The sequence below is a fragment of the Rhinolophus ferrumequinum genome (genome assembly GCF_004115265.2).
Source record: "Rhinolophus ferrumequinum isolate MPI-CBG mRhiFer1 chromosome 3 unlocalized genomic scaffold, mRhiFer1_v1.p scaffold_36_arrow_ctg1_4, whole genome shotgun sequence".
Classification (NCBI taxonomy): Eukaryota; Metazoa; Chordata; class Mammalia; order Chiroptera; family Rhinolophidae; genus Rhinolophus; species Rhinolophus ferrumequinum.
Genome location: NW_022680354.1, coordinates 2,560,444 through 2,587,757, shown reverse-complemented (window position 1 = coordinate 2,587,757; position 27,314 = coordinate 2,560,444). Strand labels below are relative to the sequence as shown.

The 27,314-nt window shown below is 48.2% G+C and overlaps 1 protein-coding gene across 14 annotated transcripts; it reads right to left on the bottom strand.

Annotated features, from left to right (window-relative positions):
* ERMARD (ER membrane associated RNA degradation) lies at positions 1 to 27,303 on the bottom strand. 14 transcript variants are annotated; one of them, XM_033100479.1, is made up of 18 exons: positions 27,243 to 27,303; positions 24,239 to 24,407; positions 22,849 to 22,988; positions 21,913 to 22,014; positions 21,530 to 21,619; positions 19,221 to 19,318; positions 18,665 to 18,801; positions 17,437 to 17,551; positions 16,595 to 16,697; positions 13,888 to 13,917; positions 12,611 to 12,679; positions 11,200 to 11,373; positions 8,997 to 9,080; positions 7,175 to 7,260; positions 6,518 to 6,643; positions 5,974 to 6,192; positions 4,967 to 5,080; positions 1 to 996 (listed from the first exon to the last, which is right to left on the bottom strand). In XM_033100479.1, exons 1-18 carry the CDS (start codon positions 27,246 to 27,248, stop codon positions 690 to 692), a joined length of 2,169 nt encoding a protein of 722 aa, XP_032956370.1. In that variant the 5' UTR covers positions 27,249 to 27,303; the 3' UTR covers positions 1 to 689. The 14 variants fall into 14 exon arrangements, 13 of the variants coding, with proteins under 13 accessions (XP_032956370.1, XP_032956369.1, XP_032956379.1 ...); XR_004422425.1 differs by lacking the exons at positions 1 to 996; positions 27,243 to 27,303 and adding exons at positions 3,059 to 3,194; positions 27,168 to 27,185 and having other exon boundaries at positions 5,974 to 6,065; XM_033100478.1 differs by lacking the exon at positions 27,243 to 27,303 and having other exon boundaries at positions 7,175 to 7,245.
* Between the last annotated feature and the right edge of the window lie 11 nt (positions 27,304 to 27,314).

The following is a 27,314-nucleotide window of genomic DNA, read 5'->3' as shown; positions in this document are numbered from 1 at the left end:
CGGACGGCCCCGCCCCCGGCGGACGGACGGCCCCGCGGAGGACTCCGGCACTCCTCCCTGCCACTCCTCCTTCCTCCTCCCTGCGCCTGCCTGCGAGGGCGAGCAGCACCTCTGCTCCTCACTCTTCACTGGTCAGTAACATGCCAGGCTCGGGGATTGTGCAGACGGGAACAATTACGATGCCACGTGCCTGGAAAGGAAAGTGCGTGCTGCGCCCGGCGGTATCCGGTATATAAACCATCAGGCTGTGCCCCCCAGCTTCACAAACTATAGTCACTGGTACGAGCAGTGTGATGACTGGCTTTTTGCAATTAAACATAAAATACTCTCATGTGAAGGTAATTAAATGCCGTGTCAGAAGAATCCTGCATTCATCCAGGGTCTCACTGGGGTACCTGTAGGGCCTGATCTTAGATCGAGTGTCAATAGTCCCAAATTAACTGGCACTGACACATTATCCAGTGTCCCCAGGATGTCAGCGGGACTGGCCACACGTGACGCACGCTGAAGCAACAGTGATTTCATTTCATTGCAACCTTCAGTGGCACAGACGGAACCCCCGCACGTCGCCAGTGAGGCCCCGCCCGCGGCCGGGAGCCGGGTGACCCTGGGAGGGATGGGTCTGTGCAGCTCCTACACGGAGAGCTGCCGGCAGCCCATTTCTGCAGCCAGTCCGCACCTGGTCACTGTCACACGCAGGAAGCCACCACAGCTCTCTGAACCGAGAGCGTCCCCACGCAGCCCGTCCTGAGCTCCACGGGAGGGACTGCACGGGACAGGAGCCTGGTCGACGAAGGGCTAACACCTCGCCTCCTGTGCCGGCCCCAGCCCCAGCCCCGCTGTCTACCGGGGACGCTGGTCCTGAGCGGGAGCGGCTCTGGTCTCTCAAGGGTGAATGGGTGGGGCGCCGTCGCCTTCCTGGGGTACAGGTCACACAGCCCTTGCTCGTGGCGTCTGGCCCAGTGGCTCTTTTCAGCTCCGGTGAACCCTTCCTGTCTGTCAGCGGTAAAGAGGACACGGGTACCTGAACGGGTGAGCGCAGGGGCGCGTCCCTCCCTGGCTTGGAGCTCAGTTCCAGCCACAGGAAATCGCTGCGTCCTGCCCGCTCCGCGCGTTACCAACGAGCACCACCACGCGGCTCTCCAGGGAAAGTGCAGTCACCGGGAAGCAACGGGGGCTGGCAGGTCCCAACAGCGCGCTGCTCTGCACCCCAGGTTTATTCCTAACGGCAGCTCCCTAACACGAATCACCGCTGGTGTCCTACCAGAAACCGTAGGGAACTCGTGACCTGACCACCTGCATTTCCACTGACAACCCTCCCCCCGGCGTGGCGGCGGACAGCATGCTGCCCACCATAAACGGTCCGAATTAGTTCAAAGGGCACCTCAGATGGAACCAGGGCTACTGACAGCTGTGACAGGGGGAAGAGGACTTGAGTGGCAGCTCCTTTACCTGAAACTCCGGGGTGGGAGAGGGGATAAGCAGATGGTTCCTGGGCCGCTCACTTCGGACAAGAACAGTGTCACTTGTGGACAGAGTGAATCCAAATTCTCTTTCCTCCAGCGGAACACAAAGGTCTGGAACACTCACTGAGGCTGTGTCAGGAGCTGGCCTCCTTCCCAAGGGGGACACGTGATGTGTCTTTCTCCTTTCATGGGCTTCATTCTCTCCACACTCTGTACTTATCTCACCCAAAATGGCCTACCTGGCCCTGGGTCTTCTTCATCTTCTAGCTGTAGCAGGCTCTGCTTCTTAAAATCTCAATTCCAAAGGCCAAAGAGGAACCACATTGGCCAGCTCATGTTTTCTAGAATTCTCCCAAGGTTGGCCAGCCTCTGGCTAGGCTCCGCCAGCAGGTGTGCACCGCTGGTCCAGCAGCCACGGCCAGAGAGCAGAGGGACGTGGTGGGATCCAAGGGCTCATTGTCCACTGGGCTGGAGAGAACTGATGGGCTGGAGAGAACTGACAGGGCCACGGACGAGGCAGGCCGCCACGTTTAGGACAGATCCACACACCGACGTGGGCTCTCAGGATAGTAACTCTGCTTTTTCAGAACCGTCGGAATAAAGCAGCCCCGTACGTGAGTGCTCCCATCTTGTTCTTTTCCTAATTACTGTCTTTTGTAGAACGGACCAGACCCTGCTCGTGACCGTGGTGCGTGGCTTTGTCTAGAGGCCGGAGGGATGGAGGGTGGCCCTACCTATCTTTGTACATGCCGCCATGGCAGCATCCCTGCCATGTGGCATGCTCAGCAAATACTGTTAGGCTGAAATGGACTCGGACATGCCTCATCCAAATGGTTCCCCGTCGGGGAATGACCAGCACAAAGCAAGTCTAGGTCTATAACCTTGTAACATCTGGTCTCACCCACACACCTGTTTATCAGATGGGCTGAATAAAGATTTTTTTATTGGCCTGAAATTCATCATCTAATGTGCTCAGTACAGCCAGGAAGGACATCTTTTCTTTCGAGAAAAATGACAAATGATAAACGCAGAAGACATGGCAAAAAGGACATCATCACTTTATATCCACAGCACTAGTTCAGGTGAGATTTCCCAACGTACGCTAAAACATGGAAGAAAGGCTACTGGGAAAAAGTATTCACAAGGGTTCAAAGTAACTTCCCACATATCAGTTACTAATTACAAATAAATGTCCTTATGATGAAGAAATCTGGTGCTATCCACCTCGTTAGCCAAGGGATCAAGCTTCACATCACCAGAAAGGGAAGAGGTTAACAAAAGCTGTCCCCTGGTGTGATGTACCAACGAGAACACCTACTCTGGACAGTGTGCTATAGGGAGAGTGACCAAAGCTGCTGCAGCCCTTTGGTTACCACAAGGGGACCGCCTGAGGGTCACACTGATGACTCAGGAAGAGCAAGTCAGCAGTCTGCAGAGAAATGGAACTAGAACCCTGATCAAACACCTGGGACCTGCCTCAGCTCTGGATGCCCAATTTACACGCTGTAAAGTCTATTCAAGATGGCTTTTCTTGACTTGTGTTTTCATAGGACTGCTGTACTTGTGGATTTCTTGGCTAAATGTATTAACATTTGTTTCTTCTCACTAAAAGTCCACATTCTCAACAGAGCTGTGTGTGTGAGCCTGATTGTTTCAATCCACTTGTTCTTTTCGGGGCTGGTGTGAGCCTCCAGGTTCTCCGTGTACTGCAGAATGGACTTTAAGAACCTGTTAAAAAATTAACTTCTTTATCTAGGCTGTTACTAAATGCAATGATGATTTAAATGTTGTCTTTGCATTTTAACGTTACAACTAAAGTACTGGACTTGATTTTTATCTGTGAATTCAAGAAAAAGCAGCACATACAAAATGGAACCAGAATACAAATTAGGTGACAGAGAAAAATGCTGAATGTCTGTTATTGGAGAGGTGGATGGACTTCCCGTTTTACACACTCAAGTGCCTTTTTATACTTACTCTCAAATCCAGACAGGATGTTTTTATGTGATGGCACTTAATTCCAGAAAGGATCTTAAGGCTGTCTGGATTAAGCCGACCATACTAAACATGTTATGTGCGGACTCATGAATGGGCCGGCCTTCCACGCGCTCAGGAGCCCTGCAGGTAAGCATGCCTTCCATTTCCACCCTGGCATCAGCTTCGGTCCTCCAGGATGGAGGGTCCACTCCTTCACAGGGGACACACACCACTTTGAGATAGATTGGTGTTCAAACTTATCACAATGTCCACAGAGGGTTCTGTCTGACTGATGGGGATGTCATTTTTACATTTTCCAACTTCTCCTCAAACTTTCCCAAGTAGTCTAAAATTTTCTCCAACTTTTAATTTTTGAAAATTTCAAATTTAGAGGAAGGTTAAAAGAATAATACAATGAAAATTCACAGATCCTTTGTGAAGAGAATGGTTCTTAACTGAGAGTGATTCTGTACTCCAGGAGCTATTTGGAGACGTCTAAACCATTTCTGGTTGTCACACTGGGAGTGTTACTGGTATCTAGTGGGTAAAAGCCAGGGATGCTCCAAACAGTCTACAATGCACAGGACGGCCCCACCACAAGCCCCACCCCATCATGCACAGGATGGTCCCGTTACAAGCTTCCACTATGCACAGATTGGCCCCGCTATAAGCCCCCACTATGCACAAGACAGCCCCACTATAAGGCCCCACTATGCACAGGATGGCCCCACCACAAGGCCCCACTATGTACAAAACGGCCCCACCATAAGCCCCCACTATACACAGGACAGCCCCACCAGAGAACTATCCAGCTCAGAATGACAGAAGTTTGGCTAAGAAGCCCTGACTATCAGACTAGAAACAATTACCAACTGTTAACATTTGCTACCTTGTTGTCACCTGGATTTCATCTTTTAATAAAATGCCAAGAGTCATGTTTTCATGTTCATTTTAACAGGTACTGAGGTGCCTGCTCCCTGCAAGTTTAGCTTAAAGCCAAGGGAACATGAGGGAGTTCATGGGAGCAGGTCGTGAGATGCCCTTGGACACTGACTTCACAGCCACTTCTCATGGGGTCACCTCAGGGCTGGAATCTCTGCATGGAAAGTGGGTCACAGCAGTGTTATCCTCTTCTCAGACCCCTAGATCTGGGCTCCTGAAAAGTGGACTACCCAAGTTGGGAAACTTAGTTACAAAAAACAATTTGGTTTTGGACCATGACCCCGACAGGGGATGCCTGCAGACTCGCTCTACAGAATTACTCTCTGGCTGCTGCCATTGCTACTCAGAGGGAGGAATTCTGACAGTAAATCCACACGTAAATCACATTTAAATTTCTGAAACGTAACACAGGGGAGACCGCCTCAAAGGTTCCCAGATTTCTGTTGAAATCCATGAGGGACAGTGAAGGGCCAAACAGACTGGGGGGTTTTTAAAAATCACCAAAGAAAACACCCAATAGGAGGGAAAATTATTTAAAGTGACCAGAACAGTTTCATTTCTTCTAGGTGTGCTACACTTACTTGAGATACTGCTGATATTCGTAAGTATTTTTCCCATGAACCACAGGAATGTTGACCAACTCCAGTGCAATCAGCAATAAAATCAGGAGAAGCACAGGAGACAGGAGCTTAATACTACAAACAGATGAAATACATGAACATTTCTTCAAGAAAATATTCTTCAACTTCACAAGGAAGGATTTCACCTAACATGCCCTGTTTTCAGGAGTCCTGAGGTATAAACTGCTCCAGAGAACGCTCTGCAGCCCTGGCCACCGGCTGCGCCCAGAAGCCCCGGGAGAAATCCGGCCACCGGGCCAGGCCCTGTGTCCCTGGCGTCCCTCTCAGGGTACCAGCACCTTTGTTAATTCTGAGCCGGGGGCCTGCCTTCCAGCGGCTGACAGGGCCTCTCAGGATTGCGGTGACATAACCAGCGGCATTGCAGTCCTTTCACCGTGCCTCCTGGTCTGCGTGTCCGCGTCTTTCCTGCACCCTGATAGTCAGTAAAGAACTCTCACAAGAAGAGCGATATAAACGGCCTAACGTGAAATGTGTTGTCTCCGGGACTCAAAGAAATTCCAATTAAAGTAAGCTATAGCTTTACCCATGAAACTGGTAGAGAGCTTTTTAAAATATCCTGTTTGGGGAAGGACGTACCGTGGCAGCCATATCTCAGAAACTACTGCTATGAGTGTAAACTGGGTGTAACCTTTCGGAAGTAACCCAGGAATTAAAACCTTTATACATACCACTTGACTCAAAGTGCTAGGCATTTGTCCAAAATCGTAACGTCTTAAGGACAAAGCATATCCTAAAACCAACGCTATACGAAGAAATCACACGGCTGGTCCTGGCATACCCAGTTCATCTCCTATTGTAGGCAAGATCCGACATTTGTTTGGGTGAAAATTAAAACAGTATTTTAAAATAACAGGTGCCGTCACTTTCTCTAAAACTAAGTATTTCTCTGAAGGTAAGCCTCCGCACCGCAGCCAGAATCCCTGCCCCCACCTCCAAGCCCCTCGCACCTATGGGACATGTGCACAAAGTTCTGCCTCTGCCGGGAGCGCAGCGTCTTCTCCGCCCATTGCTGGCGTCTCCGCACCCAGGAGGCCACGACCTGGTGGGACACGTGGGAGCAGCGCCTGACGATGTTTTGAAGCACAGTGAGCACTTCCAGAACGGCTCTGGGACAGAACAATGTTGGGACGCGGATGCCACAGAGTTCCCGGAGCGGCCGGGGCCACCTGCGGGTCAGAGCATGACTCCAATGGCCCTTCCTGTCACTGCCACGTGGACCTACTGGCCTATAAAGTCCGGCTGGCAGCGGCCGGACTTTATAACCGGGTACAGCGGGGACACATGGCAGGGTTCACCCATGCAGGCTTAATCGTGATAAACTGCCATGGGCACTCGACATGTTCACGAAGGCTCCCGGGGCTTACCAAAGAGTCCTTCTTGGGGAACAATAAGAGGGATTCTTGTAAAGTTTCAAACCGAAAATAGCTGAGCCTGCCATCCCCATTGGCTTCAGCAGTGTTTTAACAATTTTCAGGATGTCCTGAAACTTACTTCTCAATGGGAAGATTGTCCAAGTCAGTAAACACACAGCGATTCTCTGGTATGTGGTGATACAGCTCATAAGTGATTTTTGTAATCAAAGAGTTGCAGGCATTTATTTCAGAACTACCTTCTAATCTGAAAAATAGAAAATATTTAAATATATATGACAATAGTTAAGACTGCAAAATAATATTTACGTTCATGGTTCACTGAGCAAAGCATTTAACCTGCAACTTAGTTTCCCCCAAAATAAAAGGCCAAGGCCACCATCAGAGGCAGTGGTAAAAACAGACAATACCATATGCTGAAAGCTAGGCACTCTGTTGACAAAGACCAATACCATTCCCCTGCACGCAGGTCTGCTGAATGCACGACTTGGAATTTCTCTCTCTCCCCTGATTCTCTCCTGAGTGTCAGACCACTTCTTCCAATTGTTGCTGAAGACTTCTGGATGTTCTCGGCCTCTGCCAATAGCCCCACCCGTGACCAAGCCCTGAGCTGGGCGATCGCCTGTGACCTCCATCCCCACTCCATTGCTCATCACGGCCTAGTGATCCCAACTTGGCATTTCCTCTTCCAATAGCCTTGGAAGACCCCCCGCCCCGGAGCCCCCAGGAGCCACTGCTCACTCACAGCCATGAGGTCTGCACCCAGCATGGAGCTCACCTGGCCTCTTCGGCTTCTCTCGGCAAAGGCAGCAGAGGCCAAGCCCTGATGCTCTCCTCACAGCTCAGCACCTGAGAGGAAAAGGTCTAACTGCCTTTAAAGATCTCACAATGAGGTTCCAGTAAATATACATTTAAATTGTTACAGATGTTGTAATCACTGCTAGAAAATGTGTTTCTAAAGGTGTTACAGATCGTACACTTGAGAACTAGGTGGTGGCGTTAGCTATTCGTTACAATCAGGTAAGGCGGGGCTGGAGAAACTTCTGGGGTCAGTGGGTAGTTCCTGTCCACGAGGCTGTAAAGCACATCTGCAAATTCTTCCGATGCCCCTCCCATTGGAAGCTAGGACCATGTCCGTCCCCTAAACTGGGACTGGCTTTACTGGGTGTCCTGTCACCAAGAGAACAGAGGAAGTGAGGTTGCTGGGTGACTTCTGAAGCCAGGTCAGAAAGGGTGGTGCCTTCCCCTAGTTCTCCAGGCCACGCGCTCTGGGTGACACTGCCTGAGGCCTCACCAGCAGTCCCAGCTAGTACCCAGTACCAGCTTCTGACCTCGAGGGGACACCAGCCCAGCAGAGCCTGTCCCAAATTTCCCACCCATGAAAGTGTAAGCAAAGTCAGTGGCTGTTGTCAACACCAACAGTAATAACCAGAGCATGGCCTGAAAGAGAACAGGCTGCAGGACCGTCTGCTAAATAAAAAGTGAGCAACTATCAGACAGCAGGGGTAGGGCAGGGGTAGAGGCCACCGGAGAAGGCGATGACCCAGAATGCCGACTGTTGGGAAAGAAAGGGCATCCCATGCAGCAGCAGGGCCAGGCTTGGGGCAAAGCCTGCTTCCAAAACAACTCTTCCTTCCAGAACCTTCCTCCTTTGAAACTGTGCTTGCTCCCTCCTGCCGCCACTCGCAGTTTCTCGGAACTTGGGTGCCCAGCAGGCAGGTTCTGGTGTTTTCCCTTCCAGTGACTTCTGTCCTTGCGAAGCTCAGAACCACACAGGCCCAGCTGGTGTGCTGGGCATGGTTAATAGGACCAGACGTAGAGCCGTGCACCGTCGCGCACTCAGCTCGAATCCTTCTCCCAAAAAGCACTAGACTCCAACGCCTCCAGGATTCTCTTTTCCGTGCTGAAAACCCCTTCTAAGTGACGTCCCTTTTCTTACACGATCACCAGACTTGATCTTTCAAGGCACTGTTTTCCTCAGTTACCTTCGCAACCGGCCTATGTGCGGACTCTCCAGGCAGCAGGCTCCCCGATGAATTTCTAAGTCAGTGACTATCGGGATCGTGCTGTCCCTGTCCAAGGGGATGACCCCTCGCACCACCTTCGTACCCTACAATGTGTGGAACAATGTACCTCAGCTAATTTCCAAATTGGAACTTCCTGGCAGGAATGCTTAAAAGTCTGCTTGTTCAATTTATAAGTTAACAAAAGCTGTCAAAATGAAAGTTGACATTTTTCATCACTGACGAGAAGAATGGTGACTAGTCCTGGGTCAATGATGACGATAATAGGTCAATGGCACTTTCCAACAGTCACCGTTTGGTACTAAAAACACCCGACACAGCACACACACACACAGCACCATTTTTCAACTGCTGGTCCAGGACCTGGGGCTTGGAAAGATGAGCAAGTTGGCCAAGGCCGGCCGCGCCCCTGAGCCGCTGTCATGTGAAGCCACGCCCCTGAGTGGCACACTATGGTTAGAAAGCCAGATCTGCTGACCCTGAAGGCCGCCTTGACCAGGTTGGCCTGGAGCCCTCGGGCATCTGTGCACATAGGACACACATGGCTCCATCCCGAACGGCCTGGACACAGCTTACCTGTTTTCTCAGCAGAGACATGGGGTGGAAGCGAGCACTGTAGCCTTCTGCGAGATGCACCAGTGATTGTATGGCTGCTTTTTCCTAGTTTAGAAAAAAGACAGTAAATTACTAGTAGCAACTTTGGTTAGGCTTCTGATTTTCTCCTATTGAATTTTAAGTCACACAGCAGTCCCAATTTCTCATCATTCCCCTTCACATAATTGTATTCAGCTATAACAAATCAAAACTCTTCTTTAAAGTTGGTTTGAGTTAATATTCAAACCATTATCTCAATGACCAACAAAGTCATTTTAAATGAAGCCATAACAATGAAAAAAAGGCCACATACACTCTCTTCCACAATGCAACAAAATTAGAAATAAATAAGAAGAAAACAATTCTGAACAATTGGAAAATTTAAGAGTCACCTAAAAGCTAAAACAGTAGAAATTTAAACATTAAAATCAATACAACTAAAACAGAATGCCGTAGCTCTAGACACATAATTGCTAAATATATAAATATGGAGAAAAAGAGTAGAAATATCATTCTTTAATTAAACTGATGTAATTGTATAACTGGAAAATCCAAAATCAGCTGACTACAAATTATTAGAAACAAAGTCAGTGAGTTGATAGCTTTCAATAGCTTTCCTACATACATGTAATCAGTAACTACCCAGAATTCTCAGTAGCACAAAATGAATAATTAAAATAGCGAGACGTGGACTGAAGAAGAAATGCGTGTAGCCTTCCATTCACTCCGGTTCCTAAGGAGGCCTATTGTGCAGCAGGGAGGGTCTTGGGCCACATACACAAAATGGACACAAATGCAGCCTCGGGCTCCACATTCAGGTTGGGGTAGCTGAGTCCCAGGCGGTGCAGGTCAGAGATGACTGGAGAACTTGGGGCCTGAGCGCCCCAGAGGGGCTCTGCGCGGACGTGACACCGCAGGAGGCTCCTAGTGGGGAGGAAATGGGAGAGGCCCACTCTGCCTGCTGTGTTGAGAGTGAAGCCCCACGGGAGACCTGTCAGAGCTGGTGACATGCCAGGGGAAAGGTTCTGAGGGTTGCCAGATAGAGGCATGGCAGTGACGGGGAGGCACAGATTTGGGGCACATTTTTACAGAAGAGGACTGAATGAAAGTGGACTGTGGAAGAGTGAGGAGAGGACGGCGGCCTCTGGGCCTCAGAAGCCTGCGGGAAGAAAGGCACTGTACTCAGGCGGGAGGCCTAGGAAATGAGGGCCGGGATAGGGAGTGACGGTCGGTAATGTGAAAAATGACCCCGTCCCCGGTTCATCCGTCATTCCTGTATGTCTTAAACTGAGGACTTGCAGTTTCTACACTAATTTTTCTACCTTGTTTGAACTTTTAAACAACTTTATCAATAACGGTTACAGATGTATATATCCTGAAAAAAGGTTAACATGTTAATAACAAATATTCTAGCTTAAATTATTTACTTTAATAAAAAAATTAATTTATTGACAAGTGCGAATATTGCACCCCACCAATTTAAAAGACATCTGTAAAAATGTCCACTGTATTTAGTTAATCCTGTTTAATACTCTTTGGTTTGCAAGTTCCTGTGAATGTTAAAAACAAAGGCAAATGTGTTTTTAAGGAGCACGCTAAATTATTTTAGGTTAGTGTGAGGACAGAGTCCCAGAAAGCAGTTTCCAGGCTCTAGGCCTCACGTGGAAAGGTGCTGGCTCGGGTAGTGGATGGCCATCAGCTGTAACCAGTGAGCCATTAGCCACCTATATAACTGCCGTGGCTAAGCTAACACGGGGAATTGCAGCTAGCAAGTGAGGTTGGTTGGCAAAGAAGCAGAAGGCAGGCTGCGGATCGTGTGGCTCCTGCTTCCTGTGTCTCCAACCCAGCCGCCAGCGAGAATATAGTGGTGTGACTCCCCTATCTATGGCTCCGTGGGTGTTCCTTTTTGGCTTCACCATGTCCTGCATTCTTGTGTGGGGAGTGGGACCAGAGACCCCGCATGACACCCCACATAACAGTTAGATTAAGTACTATTGATTTACTTGTTACAGACAATACATGCATACATATGATCAAGTCACAATTATTTGTTCTAATGGAGGCATAACTCAGATAAATTAACCAAAAGATGATTAAGAGTTAAGTACATTTAAAAATGAACGCTATTCTTTCACACAGCTGAATGACAGTGTTCTCACTAATTGTCTCCTTTCCTACACCTGACCTTGAACACAGACGCTAGCTCTTCGTCAACGAATCGCAGCAAAAGTACAGTGGAAAATGCAAGCAGCTGGTCTGTTATTCCTTTCGGAAATTCAGATAAGTTGATTTCCCCATGGCTTAAATGATCTCTTACACGAGGACCCTGCTGATGGTTCAGAAAATCCCAGAGAAACTCCTTTCAGAAAATAAACACAGAAAAATTTCGTTAGTCTTCTCAGCAGAGGAAGGAAAGTGCCAAGGTCCAGGCCTCACACTTTCAAGAAGCACCATGATCATTTACAGACCCGGGAGGTGAGCCTCACAGAGACTGGTGCAAGGTCACACAGCCTCAAAGAACCAAGCTGATATTCTCCTGGGAACCCCTGTTCTCTCTAACCGCACCCCACTGCCTCAGGCAGGGCTCTCCAGGGAACCCGTTCTCTCTAACCGCACCCCACTGCCTCAGGCAGGGCTCTCCAGGGAACCCGTTCTCTCTAACTGCACCCCACTGCCTGAGGCCAGACTGATGAGAGGACAGAGGAGTGTGCATCTAAGCTCCGCGACGGCTGTGTGGAGGGTCCATGCTCAGTGAAACACCCCACCTTTCTCTCAGCTCCTGCAGGAAAGGAGCCATGTGCCCACATCTGGGAGCTAAGTCCCATGGCGGTCAAAACAGCCCCACTGTGCTCCTGCGTGAACACAGCTTCTCGTCCTGTCTCCTCGTGCCCTTCTTGCACCTTTACAGCTGATTACCGCAACTGCTTCTCCTAATGGCACCAGCCCACGGCCTCTCCCGCAGGGTGGAGGGAAAAGGGCCAGCAAACCGCGATGCACGGAAGAGTCACCGATCCAAGATGGAGGAGAGTATTAGACAAACCAGGTCATCATCCTACTTTCCTGATGGCAGAAATGGACACCCACCCCGCATACGGAATCTGACTAAGTCACATAACAGGAATTAGAATCTCGGTCTGCCAACTCCCAGTTAGAAAAAATAAAAGTAAAACTTGAATCTATAGCCCAAAGTAGTTGTGGTAATATCTTCACAAAACACGCGAAGTAAAGAGAAAATAGCTCTAAACGATTCATAATTCTCTTTTCATCCAACACTCAATCTTCCCAAGTCTCATTTGACTGTTGTTGCAGTTCCCACAGCAAATACAGCCCCTTCTACCAGAATGACGCATGTAACCAACACACTCAAATGCTGTTTGGGAAGAGGACTTAGAAAAAGGACATCTGAGGAACTAACGACACCCAGAGGCCAAGCAGTCAGAGCTCAGCAGACGCTGCTGTGGAGACGGTGCGATTGACACGCGCGTGGCTCGGAGCTCTGTCTGCGCATTTCACAGGCCACCATTCATCCCACTTGGGAGAAGTGCTGATCACATCCCTAAGTACAAGACTCTGAGGCTGGAAAAGACCTATTTTACCATTGCAGGCTCTCCAAGGAAAAGAGGAAGCTGGTTGATTTCACCATCATTCAAGTGTTTTGCCAGTATCTGAAACATCAAAAATAAACAAGCTGATTAACTGGTACACAGACATATGCACACGCGCACACACACCAACTTTCAGAGTCAAAGGACGCAGTACCTTTGGTATGACACGGTAAACAAGCCCCAAGCCACCTGAATGAAAAAGCAGCAACCCCAACCCCCAGTTCAGGAAAACTTTTTTAACCTGTATGACTTTATGTATCTTCGTAATTGTGTGTGGGGTGTGTGTGTGTGTGTGTGTGTGTGTGTGTGTGTTTACGTAGTTATGTGTATATATGTGTTTACGTGTGTGTGCATGTGAGTATAGGTATGTGTGTACGTGTATGTACACGTGTTTACGTGTGCTTGTATATCTGTGTGTGTTTATACGTCCACATGTGTGTATTGTATAAGAATCCACCCGTCACCTAATGACTCACTCCCTAACTCACACCAAGGACTGTGGACCCCACGACCCCCTCCAGTCCTCCAGGCCTGATCCCATACAGACAGATACCTGCATTGTCTGATCTAATCCTCACAGTCGCAAACATATCATTTAACAACAGCCAGTTATTTACCTGAAGGAATAAGCTGTAGGTGAGCAAGCACCTTAGTCCACCCACCACCCATTCACATAGGAATCTGACAGCTGTCTGAAGGCAGAATGGTCGGGATGCCCAAATCCCCACCCGAGACGCTCCCTGTTCCCTCCTGTAGGCTGCCTCCAAGGGGTCTTCCTTCAGGGTCCACAAGAATTATGGCCCAGGATGACACACGAATATAAGGGCCTCTATACTCTGCGAGCGATCAACGAGATTGTCAAGGGTCATTTTGACTATTCCAGATTTTCACCTTCAGAAAACCTGCAGAGTAAAAGCATCAGTGTACACCATGCGCTCATAACATGAGCTGACGTGTTTCGTGTGCAGAAAAGGGTGTTAACCTTAAAATTAACATGTCAGCCTCCAAATTGTCACAATACAGAATGTTGTCCCTCCTGCCATTTCTGACTTTGCCATCTCTGTGACTTAGAAACTCAGTTAATAATACTGGGTCTCATTTAGCCTGAAACCCACATTTAATTCTATAATAAGGGTTTTTTGGCTTATAGGACTATCAACATTTTCCTGTAAGCTTGTGATTTATGGCTGATCTTTAATTTTGCATTTTAATTTGCACTTTAAAAGAATACAATGTTTTGTTTCAAGAGACTTTATAAGTTTACTTACTTCATCGAAGGTGGTATAGAGAGCTGTTGACTTCAGAAAAGGAAAAGAAAAGAAATAATTAAAGCAAAATACAAGTAGTGTGACATTATTCAAAGCAGGAAAATTTCCTAGCACATGGCAACAGATACGAAGCCTTCTTTTGAAAACAGCACTGGGAAGAATGCAGGACACACATGTCACGAAGATGTGGAAATGGCTGCATGTCAGCACCGCTCTCACACGAGTGCTCCCAGAGCTCGGTCACCACCACCGACAGTTCTGCCGATGGCTGGTGCCGTGCAAGTGCCAACAAGCAAATATCCCGCCCGACAAACTGCCATGGTTCCCCACGCACGTCTTGATGTGGTGGGCACCGTTGGAGACAGGCTCCGGGGCCAGGACGCTTCAGCACTCTCATCCCAACGTCAGCGCTTCCTAGGAGGCAACTCAGCACCTCCATCCGCACACACAGGTCTGCTGGCAAACCGGGCGTGACCAATGACCTCTCCAAAGGCCGCGGGGGGGGATTCAGTAAGATTTTACACATAATGTGGGGAAATCGCATTTTGTGGGAGCCAGCTCCCAGGAAGTGCTGTCTTATCTATGAACACTTATTAATGCACGTTCCACTCAACATTTGTTACTACACAGATGGTTCTCAAGTATCTGCAGCGACCTAACCCGAATTGCCATCCCTAGAATTTTCCCTGAGCTCTGTTCTGACTATCCCATTGCTACTAAACATCCCAGCACTTCTGCAGAGGCTAATTTTCCATTTATCTCCACAAACTATATGCACTGCCCTCTACCTGGTTTCATGGAAGAGGTAGAAATGCCTTCTCTCGCACACCTAATACATACGCTTCTCATGTTCTTATCATCCATTCCCTGGAGGAGACCTCATACCCATAACAGGCATTCAGTAAAAATAGCGTCCGCATATCACTTTATAGTTTTATAAAGTATTTTCACAGTATGTATTACCTCACTAATAAACTAATGCTAAGCTCATTCTAGATAAAAGCCTAGGCTAAACCCTAAGATGTTCCTTGATAAGTTATGCCCTCCGTGGAAAGTCACACTATTTATTAGTGCAATCAAATGACAAGTAAATAGCCAATTTATTTATGTCTCATAGTGACGCAGCAGCTGACCCTGCTGCCATGACGTCACTTCCAAGTGCACTTGAGTGACAGTAGTGACAAGGGTTCTAGCTCTTTCTGCTGGAAGACTGGTGCTTCACTTCACAACACTGACTGGGCAAAGCCTACGTGAAGGGTGCTGCGCGTGGGCACCAGCGAACACGAACGTGAGTATCACATTCTCAAGCAGCCCGCACCAGAGACCTGTCCGAAAATGTGCGTGTAGCAGAGAACTGCGTCCAGGTTCCACAGGAGACGCAGAGAACAGCAACTGGGAATTTGAGCAGACGAGGCTGAGGGAGGTCAAGACCATGCCTGCAGTGGTTGGGCAGAGAGAGTGGGCAAATGAGGAAAGACACCCACGTCAGGAACTGGCGAGGAGCCTGAGTTACATGGAGAAAGCAGACAGGAAACACGTGGGACAAAGGATGGGCTGGTACTTGGAACCAAGTGGAAAGGGAAGCCCTGAGGTCCTTGTGTGCCCCCCCCAGAAAGTAGGGCCCTTGTGTGGAAGGCTCCAGGACACCACCAAAGGTGGTCAAGCAGAGGAGATCACAGAAGACACAGGGACATTTACTATCTGCAGGAGCCAGGTGGGGCCTCAGCCTGGAAAAGAAGGGGCACCAGGTAAATCGGGGGCAGAACTGAGGGGCAGCAGTGCAGACGGCGAGACGTGGAGGAGCCCAGGCAAAGCACAGGCTGCTGCTCCAGTTCGGGGCCAGAGGGAGCGAGAAGACATGGACAGGGAGGCCTGGTGGGAGAGCAAAACATCTTCTTCGAAATAAAGCAAACTGGGACACTGGGGAAATGCACAGGAAGATACAGCTGCGTCACTCAGGAGAGGGAAGACGAGCGTGAGACGTACAACTGTGAGCCCTGGGCGCCCACTCGCTGGGAACCGCTCGCCGAGCCCTTCCGCTGCATGGCAGCCTGCGACCCGGCGGGCTTCCCTTTCCACTCGGTTCCAAGTGCCTCCTAACTGTTGCTCCCACATAGGGCACAGCCCTATGGCTGGGACTGTGTGAGCTCTCCCGAGGAGCAGGTGTAGACAGGACAGGGCTGAGAACAGAACTCAGGGGTGCCACAGGAAGGGGGGAGACGTGAGAGGCCAGGCCTGGCACGTGCTGCTGTCCAACCTAGGACACACGGCCCCTTCCTTACCGGCGCCCTCCAAGGGCTACCTGGGCACGTGGCCACCCAGAAACATCTCCCAGCCCCTCAACAGCTGGCTGTGCTAAGTGTTACGAAGGGGCATGCTGCAGAGCCCGGCCCACTGTGGGGTTCCAGTGGCGCGCCAGTGATTACGGCCACAGAGGGTAAGGGAGTGCTTGCTACCTTCATGCCATCACTAAGTTTAGAAGCCGGCTTGGAAACACTGCAGAACGACCAAAAACAATCATAAGTGAAATAAACATAAATGCTATAAAATCACTATCCTACACAGTCAAGCCTTCCGAGGAAAGGTCTTTGCTAAAAAGTTCATTTAATGGTAAACAAAAGTAAGACATTAAGAAGTTGTAATTAGGCACAGAAGACTGTCACCTCAGCAACAACCACAGTCACACCCATCACTGGAGCACATGTACCTCAGCCGTCAGAAGTCTTTGGGGACACTTGTTAATGGTGGCAAACAGGTGCCTCAGTCCGGTCTCTAGCTGTGTCACTAACAACATGGCACAGTCGGCAAACCTGCGAAATTGAAGGGAAATAAGCAAAAGTGCCCGCTGGAAAGTAAGAGTGGCGCCAGCCCGATGTCACGGTGCTGTGTTCCTACACTGACCACTGGAGTGCGAAGCAAGGAGCAGACACTGCACTCGCTGGGATGCGACACCATACAAGATCTAAGCCTCATTAGACTAGTGATTTCAAACCTATTTCCCAGCGTTTTAATATTTGATGAGACATTTTTAGTTCCTCAGTAGAATAAAATGTCATCAAAGTCTGCCTAATTTGTTTCATCACTTCTAAAACATACTCAAACACCAGGATTTCAGGGGGTTCTCAAGGTCCCCAAATGAATGTAGCAGGAGAATGTGACTGGGAAGGAATTAAGCCGTCTAGGTGTACATGCCCTACCCCCAGGGACTAAAAGGCCGAACCTTACTTCCTGTTCCGAACCTTACTTCCATGATTCTCTGACACTGCACACAATGTTTCACTCACAGTAAGAACACAAAAAAATTTTTTAAATTGATCCTAAAAAAATAATAGTCTTTAGCAACTCTGCCAAAAGGATGATACGGGATATTTAACACACAATTGCAAGAGCCTGCTTGTAGGTCCCACGGGGGCCTTCAGGTTTGTCCCCACCCGAGTCGACCCAGTTCTGTTAACCAGACACCAAGAGCATACGGGCCTGGAAGGCAGGGGACTTCAGGAAGGGCTGGCCTCACACTGTGAGAAGCACCTTGCAATACCCCTTCATTACCTGTGTGCCTTGAACCTGATTAATGCGACTTCCCAATACGGCAACATGGTTCTTAATATAAAAGTGGATTTCTTCATCACTTCCTCCAGTACTGAAAGCACCTCCTGAGTAACTTCTGCAAAAGAGCGAGAATTTGCAGCACAATCACACTAATCAACTGAACAGACGTGCACACACTTAGGGGGCGAGCGGCTCTTGGTGCAGGGACCGCGGCCCTGGGCAGTGCACGTGTCTGAGTAAGGAAGACCACCCGAGTCAGAGCCAGCGGTGCAGGTGACCGCAGGTGCCCTTGGGGAAAAAGCGGGCGTGGACACTGCATCTTTTTGGTGATCATTAACAGCTTTGAGTAGAGGAGCTCCGGGATGACCAGCTGACCACACTGACCAAGAAAATGTATTTTAAGAAGACACAGCAACCGAAAGTGAACCCTAAGGTCAACAGTGGGCTTGGGTGATGATGACGTGTCACAGCAGGTTGAGCCTTGGTAACAAATGTCCCACCTGGTGGGGCTGTTGATAATGGGGAGACGCTACATGTGTGAGGCAGGGGGTGAGTGGGAAAGCTCTGACCTGCCTCTCAATTTTGTTACAAGCTTTGGACTGCTCTAAGAAAGTCTTAAGTACTTTCTGGTAGTCAAAAGGGTCCATGCTGCCAAAAGGTGGACTTGGGGCAAGGCCGTCTGTGCTCCGTCCTCCACAACTCACGGTGGCAAATACAGACCTGGCACCCTGACTGCCGACGTGGAAAAGGAACGAGCGTGGAACAAACACATGCTTTCATTGCTCTTTCAAAGCTCTGTGTTCCCCCACTCCCAGAATTGGGCTAATGGCTTTATCATGGAAAGAAACGAAGATATGAGACCGTTACGCTATTGGCACTTTTGGCACAATGACTATGAGCACGACGGCACACAGTAAAAGCAGAAGGGAGGGCCCACTATCAATGGTCCTGGACCACTGTGTGTCACTACGTCTGCAGGATAAACCAGCTCGCTCACGGATGTGATTCATGGAGCATGACTCCCAAGGATTCCCCATACCTGGAGGCACAGGGCAAGACAGAAGGTTCTGCACGGCAGTTACGAGGCTCTTCACGTAACTTGCACAGGTGTCTCGCCACTAGAGAGGGACTATGCCATCTAAAGAGCTCAAGTCTGGATGCTCCTTAAGAACTCTGTAAGTACGTTTGCAGAGCTGCATGCGGGGCAAAGGTGATGTGTGGTACTTGCCTGGGAAAACGGCCCCATCCTCCAAGTCTGGAAGAGCGATGAGCGGTCGAGGTGCCCAGGTGAGCTCGCTTTGCTGCAGGTAACTCTTTAGTAGTTGCCCCATTCCTGCCGTCAACACCACCAGCGTTGAACAGTACCTAGTGGAAAATGCCACAGAGCTCTGTTAGAAAACAAACTCACTCATCTCTAGAAAAGCTTTACTTTCAACAGAAAAAGCTTAAAATCAAGGAAGCAAAACACCATTAAATCGCAGGAACTCCCGCCCCAGCTGTAGGAATGAAGCACTGCCTCGCTGAATGGGGGCACAGACCACCTCAGGGGCTTCCCCTGACCAGAAGCCACGCCATCACCACCCGCTTCTGGTTTAACCTCTGAACTGCCTCCGGGGTGCAAGTCAGGCAAATCATCACCCGTCACCTCGTTACTCTGCTACTAAAATTCAGTTTTATCGTCAAAATCCTGTCCCCAAACTCTCTCATCTTTCTCAAGATACATGTTTCCTTGTTGTGAAATTAAAGGGGAAACAAACTCTTGAGCACATCCGGAAAGAACTTACATGGGCGGGATTTCGTGAGGGGATGCGAAGCCGTGCCATAAGACGTTGCGCAGATTGAGGCCACACGGAGAGCCGATGAAGACCCTGAGCACACTCATCTCCTCAGGGGAAGGGCAGCGGAGTATGGAACAGGCCGTAAGAACAGGACGACAGACAAGACAAAGTCACACAGGGGTGGTGTACGCTTTCTCCCTTAGAAGTGACAGAACCAGCAGTGGCTGCTTTGCTTCACAGTCATCACCGTTGTAGTGACAATAGTGATAATAACCGTAAAAATGACCCAGTGGGAGTAGGAGTAGCAGTAATAACAATAAGCAACGAACATGTACTGACGCTTAGCACGCATTTGGTGCACGTGCCTCTCGGTCAGCCTCAGAACAGCCTGTGTGGAGGCACCGCTGTGCACCCCACGCAGAGAAGAGTGTGCGGGGTGCTTTCATACTGTGCATCCAAGGTGCCTAATGTCTGGGTAAAATCAGACAGGAAGCGCAGAGCATGGAAAGGCGGTGAGCGGCGTGGGCCCTGATCAAACACACAGGGCAGTGCGGAGGCCCGGCCGGCCGCCCCAACTCCAAGTCCCTCCATCTGTAAAGTGCAGACACAGCCATCACAGGGGTCCATGCGTCTGCGGGTGACCTCTGCTATGCAGCGCACACGTTAGAAGAGATTCAGAAAAGATGGAAGATATTCAGACTCAGAACTGAAGAGCACGCCACTTGAGAAGGAACAGCTGAGCCTACAGAGACTCAGAGGAAGGCAGGCTGTCTTCAAGCACCTGAACCAGAGGCTGAGAACCACACAACAGCCCTTTGCCCTCCCCCGAGAGGGCGGGGCGAAGCCAGGTCATAAAGACGTCCCACCTGGTCCCAGAGCTCACCAGGCAACAGTTCATGCTGCTGCAGGTCTTCTCTCTCACGGTGATTTTACTATTAATACTTCAGTGTTAGTGACTGATCATTACAGTATTTAATGCTATTCCCTATTAATTTACTATTAAGTTTTAATTAACGTACCATCTGGGCAATCAGAAACACATGTGCCCATGAACTAGTAAAATCACCTGGGGGTGAAAGTGGTCGCAAGTAGGCAAAAGGCTAAGAGTACACAGCAGACAAAGATCAGGTCAAAACAACAGACTCTGTTTAAGAAGTCAGCGTGAAAATAAAAAACAAAGAAGTCAGTGTGACAAGAAGACACACTTTGTCTTCATTCCATACTCGGTAGACAGGAAACAATGTTTAAAAAGACAAGGAATAAGGAAGCACCATGAAGACAGAGAGGAGACTTTCTGTCCACAGACAGTGTGCTGAGCCTGTAACACACTTCACGATTATCTGAAATGCCTTTGGCCCAGCAGGAGCCCTTTCCATGACAGCTCATGGCTTTCTGCTTCACCTTGACTCTGCCCCTTGCAGTCTCTAAAGGTTAGTCTTAAACAGTCTTGGTCATACGCCTTCTAGAAGATTTTGAAAAAGTACATAGTTCTGCATGTTTTCTAACTGACACCTAAATTATTTTTTTCATCATAAATTTGAACAGTTGCAAAGGGCATAATTTCCCACGTTAGAAATACTGTATTTTAGAATAAAATTATGTCACTCTTTAAAGAGTTAAAATTTTATTTTAGAATAAGTTAGTATTATAATTATTAATACATAACTAATTAAAGCAATAGACTTCAAATTGTTCATATGACTGACTCCTCAGAGGTTATTATACCAAAGGCTATTCTGGAGGGTGTCATTGTGCCAGAGGTAATTACACCAGAGGTTATCACATCAGAGAGTATCACAACAGAGGCCATTACACCAGAGGCCATCGCACCAGACGCCACTGCACCAGAGCCATCACATCACGGCCATCACACCAGGGCCATCACACCAATGGCCATCGTACCAGGGGCCATCACACCAGGGGCCATCGCACCAGGGGCCATCGCACCAGAGGCCATCGCACCAGAGCCATCACACCAGAGCCATCACACCAGGGGCCATCGCACCAGAGGCCATCACACCCAGGCCATCACACCAGGGGTCATCACACCAGAGGCCATCACACCAGGAGCCATCGCAACAGGGGCCATAACACCAGGGGCTATTATACTATATAAAGACTCAGGATAGGAGAGATGTGTGTCTTTTGGTTGGAAGAGTGGCAGTTTTGAAAGGGGAGGTGGGAAATAAGAATATGCTTGAATTAGACATAATTAATTTTTCCTATTACAGCATTGACTTTTGAGGAACAAAAGTACAGCTAACGTTACCGGTTTTGTGTTGTGCCTATGCTATTAGTGTGGTAAATAAGCTCACCACAGAGAGTCCAAAGACTTGAGCAAGCTCCTCAGATGCGAGCAGATCTCTTAGAAGAAAGGGGCATTCTTTTCCAATCAGCAGAAACACCTAAAATTGAAACAGAAATCATGTCACAATTGCATTACAATGAGCCAAGTGAGGTTCAGGAAAAGCATCACCCATAAAGCTATTGTTCATACAAATGAGGGGAGACAGATACTGAAGACACCAGCATTTCAATTTCATACTCGTTCAAAAGATATTTAAAAATCTGTACTAAACAACTGCATTTTATAGGAAAATGATAATCAAAATCAAGAAATCTAAGGGCAACTCCAGAATAGTTTCACATCCATTCAGATACCTTAATGGTCCAACAATGAAAGAGTTCTCACACTTACATCACCCAGGGCTCGTTCTAGACATGCTGTCAGCTTCATTAAGCTAAGAGAAATAGCAGGAGACTGAAGACTTTCCAAGGCATCAAATATTTCAGCAAATAACTGCTCAGAAGATACAAGTTAGAAGTTGTGCTCAATAAGAAGTATTTCACAAAATAACAACACTATTCATGAAATTCAAACCTCTAAAGATTTTGTCATATTTTAATGACTTTTCTGGTAGACGTAAACATTTCCTATATAAATATAACAATATCTAAAGAATCAAAAAAATTCAATACCAAAGTTTATTGAAAGCAGTAAATGTGGTCTGTCAGCTGATAAGTCACATTATTTTGACCTAAATCTTATTTCCCATTTTGATTAGTTCTTAAAAATAAACCTAAGGCAGCTCGTCCTGCCAATGCAGAGAGCTATTACAAAGGGGGACACACTGACCTTTCTACTCTAAATTAGGAAATCCAAAGTATTTGAGAATTTGGCTGTTAGAGTTACTGCTCTATTGAGGTCATTCAATGGCCCCAGACTACCCTCCTCCTTTTAATTCACCCTGACCAAGCCAAGCATCCCTATCTCCAGTCTCCGGGTCCCACTGTCTCAGGAATATCCTACTATCTGTCCAGAAGGTCTTTCTTTTATTTCTGGAAGAGTCCACTTCGCTTCTGTCCCAGGACCAGCACCTGTGTGCCAGGTACGCTACCTCTGCAACCCCCATCCTCATACTGCATCCCAAAATTTCCCTTGTGCCAAGGGCGTGCCTCTCAGCTCAGGCGTTAGAGACTTTGCCTAAGAGTTCCAAGTTTCCCTCACGACCCTCAAGCCTTCTTCACAGCTGGAGGAGGGCATAAAGGAGACCCCTTTAAAATTAGCAAGTAGAAGGGTCTCTGTGTGCAATGCGCAAAGTCTTTTATTTCTAAGGTTGAACAAAGGCCAAACCTCTGGAGAACTTGTCCACTGGAGCCAAGGCGCATACTGAATTTCAAACTGCCCCTTGGTGAGAGATGACAAATGCAAATGGATGACCTCACACACAGGGCCCAGCAGCCTCACGCTTCCCTGGTAATCCAGAGCCTGGGCTTGAAGGATAAGAAGACAAGTCAGCACCACAGACAGCTCCACACCACCTAACAAAGTCTGAATCATCAAGGAAAAAGCGCTCTAATTACAAAATCCCCACAAAGTCAACAACCCAGTTTATACTTCAAATTACACAAAAGATACTCAGATGTTTTTGGAAATAAATTACATAGTGCTTATCTGAGTATAAGAGAAAAATATGCTATTAGTAGAGAGTTTGGAAAATACAGGAAGGCTCACACAAGATAAAAAATATTTTCTTCAATTTCTTTACCTCTATATAAGTTTATACAAAATCAGGTTCATACTTTATGTATTTTAACCTGATTTTTTTTTTTTTACTTCACATCATCAGACTGAGATTTCCAACGACCTTAATTATTTTAGAACATTGTTTACAATATGGTTTCACGTTTGGAGCTGAACACTCACATGTCCTTCTGGACACAGAAGTCTCCTTCCTAGAGCAGGTACTATAATTCATTCCTGGCATATATTTGGAAGTATTTATACACATACAAGCAAACACAAATATATGCTCCTCATTTTCTCACTTAGCAGACCTCCGTATCAGGAGGACGGCCTCCTCATTCTTTTTTTACCACTGCATATTCCACTACATGCATTTTTCATAATTTACTGAGCAATCCGCTAGTGCTTGACATCTGCCTGTTGCAGCGCCTTTTTCCTCTCTGCTATCACAAAAGACACTGCGAGGACAGACCCTGTGCACACACTTTCCTACCTGTAAGTGTACCTGAAATGGGCCTGCTGGGCCAGGGCACACTCATTTGTCATTTTTATAACTGTCATTAGACTTCTCAACCCAATCCCTGCTCCAAAACGTGCAAGAATGGCTAGAAGACACTGAACACAATCGTGTAGTCTGTCACCAGTGGTGTCATGCCCTTGGTTCATGGCTTGTTTTTCAGCTCTCTTCCACATGGACTGCTGCCTGGAGCTCAGAGCCATGTCACCCACAGCCCCATCCACCCTCACTGCTCCGACCCCCCCCACCCCCACTTCTCACCCCTGCTTTTCTCAGCCCAGCTCTCTTTAACTCTTCTATGCTTCTCTGGCCTCATTCCCTCTCCTTTCACACTAATTCCCCTTCTCTCTTGGGTTAGGTTAGGTTTGTGTTATAATATCCTCTGACCAAAAGCAGCAACGGTCAGGGGAACTTTGCAGGTCAAGACATTTTAATGGAACAGTACTGACAAGATGTTTAGGGCACAGAGTGAGTGCAAACCTGATTGTGTATAAATCACACAGTCTGTGATAGCCTTCCAGCACACTTCACCATTCTGAGTTACAATACTATTGATGTCACGACTTTCTCTGACTTCAAACCCGAGTTTACATATCATATCATACACGGAAGGAGAAAGACATGTGGTAATAGGATCCTCCAATAATATCTGAAATAGAAAACATAAGATACTGTTTAACAAGAAGTAAAAACAGAGAAGTATTATACATTTAACTCACAAGAAAATTCTAAGTACAGAATATACCCAGGTATATCACTGTTAATACACTTTGTGGATATCATGATTAACACTGTGATTAAATATTAAAGACAATTTATGTAAATGGTTTTCAAATAAATGTTTAAAGATTTAAAATAATTTTCTTAACCATAATATTTGTCAAGATGTAAGATTACAGAAGCTCTGTGTTTTTATGAATAGTTCATTATTCCTTTAGCATTCCTTTACTATCCCAAAGTTATCAAAATAAGCAGTTTTTTAATGGGGAGTTGGAAAGCAGAAAATCAAGCATAATGAACTAAAACAGAAAAGCAGCAAACCACACTGCTTTTCCATGAAAGATTAAATAAAATCCAAATCCCTCTAATTATCCCCACATTACGCTAAGATCATCTTATAAACCTGCTAAGTCATAATCTAGGTCTAAAGCTGATCTAGGGTCTTTCCCTGATGTGTCACGTTAACCCACGTCAGTGTTCTACAGTTGGCCGAGCCCTAAGACCTGGCCAATCCCTAACTGGGCAGCAGGCCACTTTAAGTTCCCCTCCACTCTTCCCATCCCCAGCTGCTTGTCAGCCACTCCTCAGCAGCCCCAGCAGTTACGGTACTGCCCAAGACACCTGTGTAAAACATTCAGAGGTTCTGTGTGACTCTGCAGACCACACCTTGCTCAGCCAGTCAGGGCACTGGAGAGGGACAGGACAAGAGGCAGGGGACCAGGGGACTCGCTCCCGCTGCCTGCAGCCAGGTGACTTCCTGTCCACCTTCTGCTCCTAGGAGCACTGCCTCCCACTGCAGCCACTGGATGCAGTCTGCAGTGCTCCCAATACGTGTCGGCCCAGCTTGGCCACCGGCCCCACCAGGGACACACCACCACATGTCCAGTGCCTGCCTTTCAAAGGCCACGCCCAGGTGGCCGGGCAGCACCTCTCCTCCTTAGAGATCGGTTTCAGCTATGAGGGACCCTCCTCTGTCTAACTTAAAATTCCACCCACTGCCCTTTGTTCCCTCAGTCCCACAGGTTGTGACTGCTTCCTGCAACTAGAGATCGCTTTTTATCCTTTCAGACATGTCAACTCTTTAAATTCTTAGTTCAAACACTAGTGTGTTTTGTCTCCTGACACAGAAATGTAATATTCTGAAGGGTTACTTTCACATCAAAAAGGTTTCTGCATTTTTAAAAAGCATTCAAACTCAAGGAAAGACGGTAGTTCCAGAGTGACAGTTGGCAGACAAAACTGGTATTTTTACCCAAAAGCCCATGGACTCCACTACTAAAGCGGGCCCTAGACATGGCATCGTAAGTTGTAAGGAATCTTCTTTTTTAATTGTAGACACCCTAACAACATAATTGTCCCTCCAGCCTCAAGCAAACTGTGAGACTCTGGAACAGAGACCAGGTCTTACACAACCTGGACACCCAGCAGCATAGCCGCTGGCACACAGTAAATGAATAGTAAGAGGTAGTACCTGAATGACTGGCTCCTCCTACTCTCAGCTGAAATACATCTCCACAGCCTTCGCTGTGGGGATGACTATATCTTGTCCCCTACCAACAGACACGTAATTTTAGAAATTGGCTTTTAGTTTAGCTTATAAGCCCAAACTCTCTTGGATAAAAGACCCCACTATTAAAAATAAATCCAACCTCAAATCAACAAATATTAGATGCTGCATACTTCAATTGTCACTCATGACAATTAAATACCTTATCCTGTGTATTACAGTCACACACACCTGTCTTCTCACTAGAAGCCAGAGACGCTGCATGTTTGCACGCTGTGTGCATGTGTGCTCACCCATGCACACCACTATTCTTTGGTACCTGGGAGTCCTGCCCAGAGCAGCATGGGCGATGCAAACTGTTTTGGAGCAGAAAGACTTAAATTTGAATTCATCCTCAGAATCTAGCTCCTGCCTTGAAAAAGATGCTTATGTCTGAGCCTCAGTTTCCAGTGTTAAATTGCAAAATATTATAACCTTCTAGGATTGCGGTCCCTGGAGATAACACCTGAAAAGCATCCAGCACACAGTACTCAGCAGACATTGCTAAAACTGATGCTAGATATTTGGTATTGCCTGAAAAAGGTAAATAAATAAAATCCTTACTGCAAGGCAACCCGGGAGAATCCGATCTACAGCCAGTCAATGAGGCCCTTGTAATTTAGTTTTTACCAAAATGGCCTAAAAAGGTCGAATATAATTTTAATTTGCAAGTGTGAGCTGCTACACAGGACTGCCGCGTTGCTTAGTGTACCACATAGATAACACTTCCTTTGAGGGACGAAGGCCATTCGGAACAAACGCGACAAGTAACGCGCCCGTTGCTGGCCGGCCCGGGCCCCGGGTTAGCAGCTCTAGGAGCCAATGAAGACCTGCTTGTTCCGGCGCTAGAGCCTGGGCGCCGCGCGCGCGTGGTCACCACCCTAATCTTACACTCGTACTCGCCAACTTCAGCGTGGAACCTGGGGGGCTTGGGGAACTGGCCCTGCAACACTGGAGGTGGGGCTGTGTTTGGGGTCGGGGCCGGGCGCCCACCCTCACGCGGGTCGCAGAGCGGGGCCGGGCCGGCCCACCAGCCTGGGCCGCTACTCCGGGCTCGGGGAAGGCAGCCAGGCCACGCGCGGGCGTCGCAAACGGCTGGGGTCCGGGCGCCGGCCTCCCGCGAGCCCGCCGAGGCCCACCCACCAGAACGGAGCACCGGAAGAGGGCGCCCGGATGCGCAAAGGGGCACACGGGCGAACAGGCCCCCACCCGCTCTACCTCCATGACCGCCGGCTCCCGGCGCCGGCGCCGCGGGATGACGCGCGCCCCGCCCCTCCCCTCGCCCCTCCC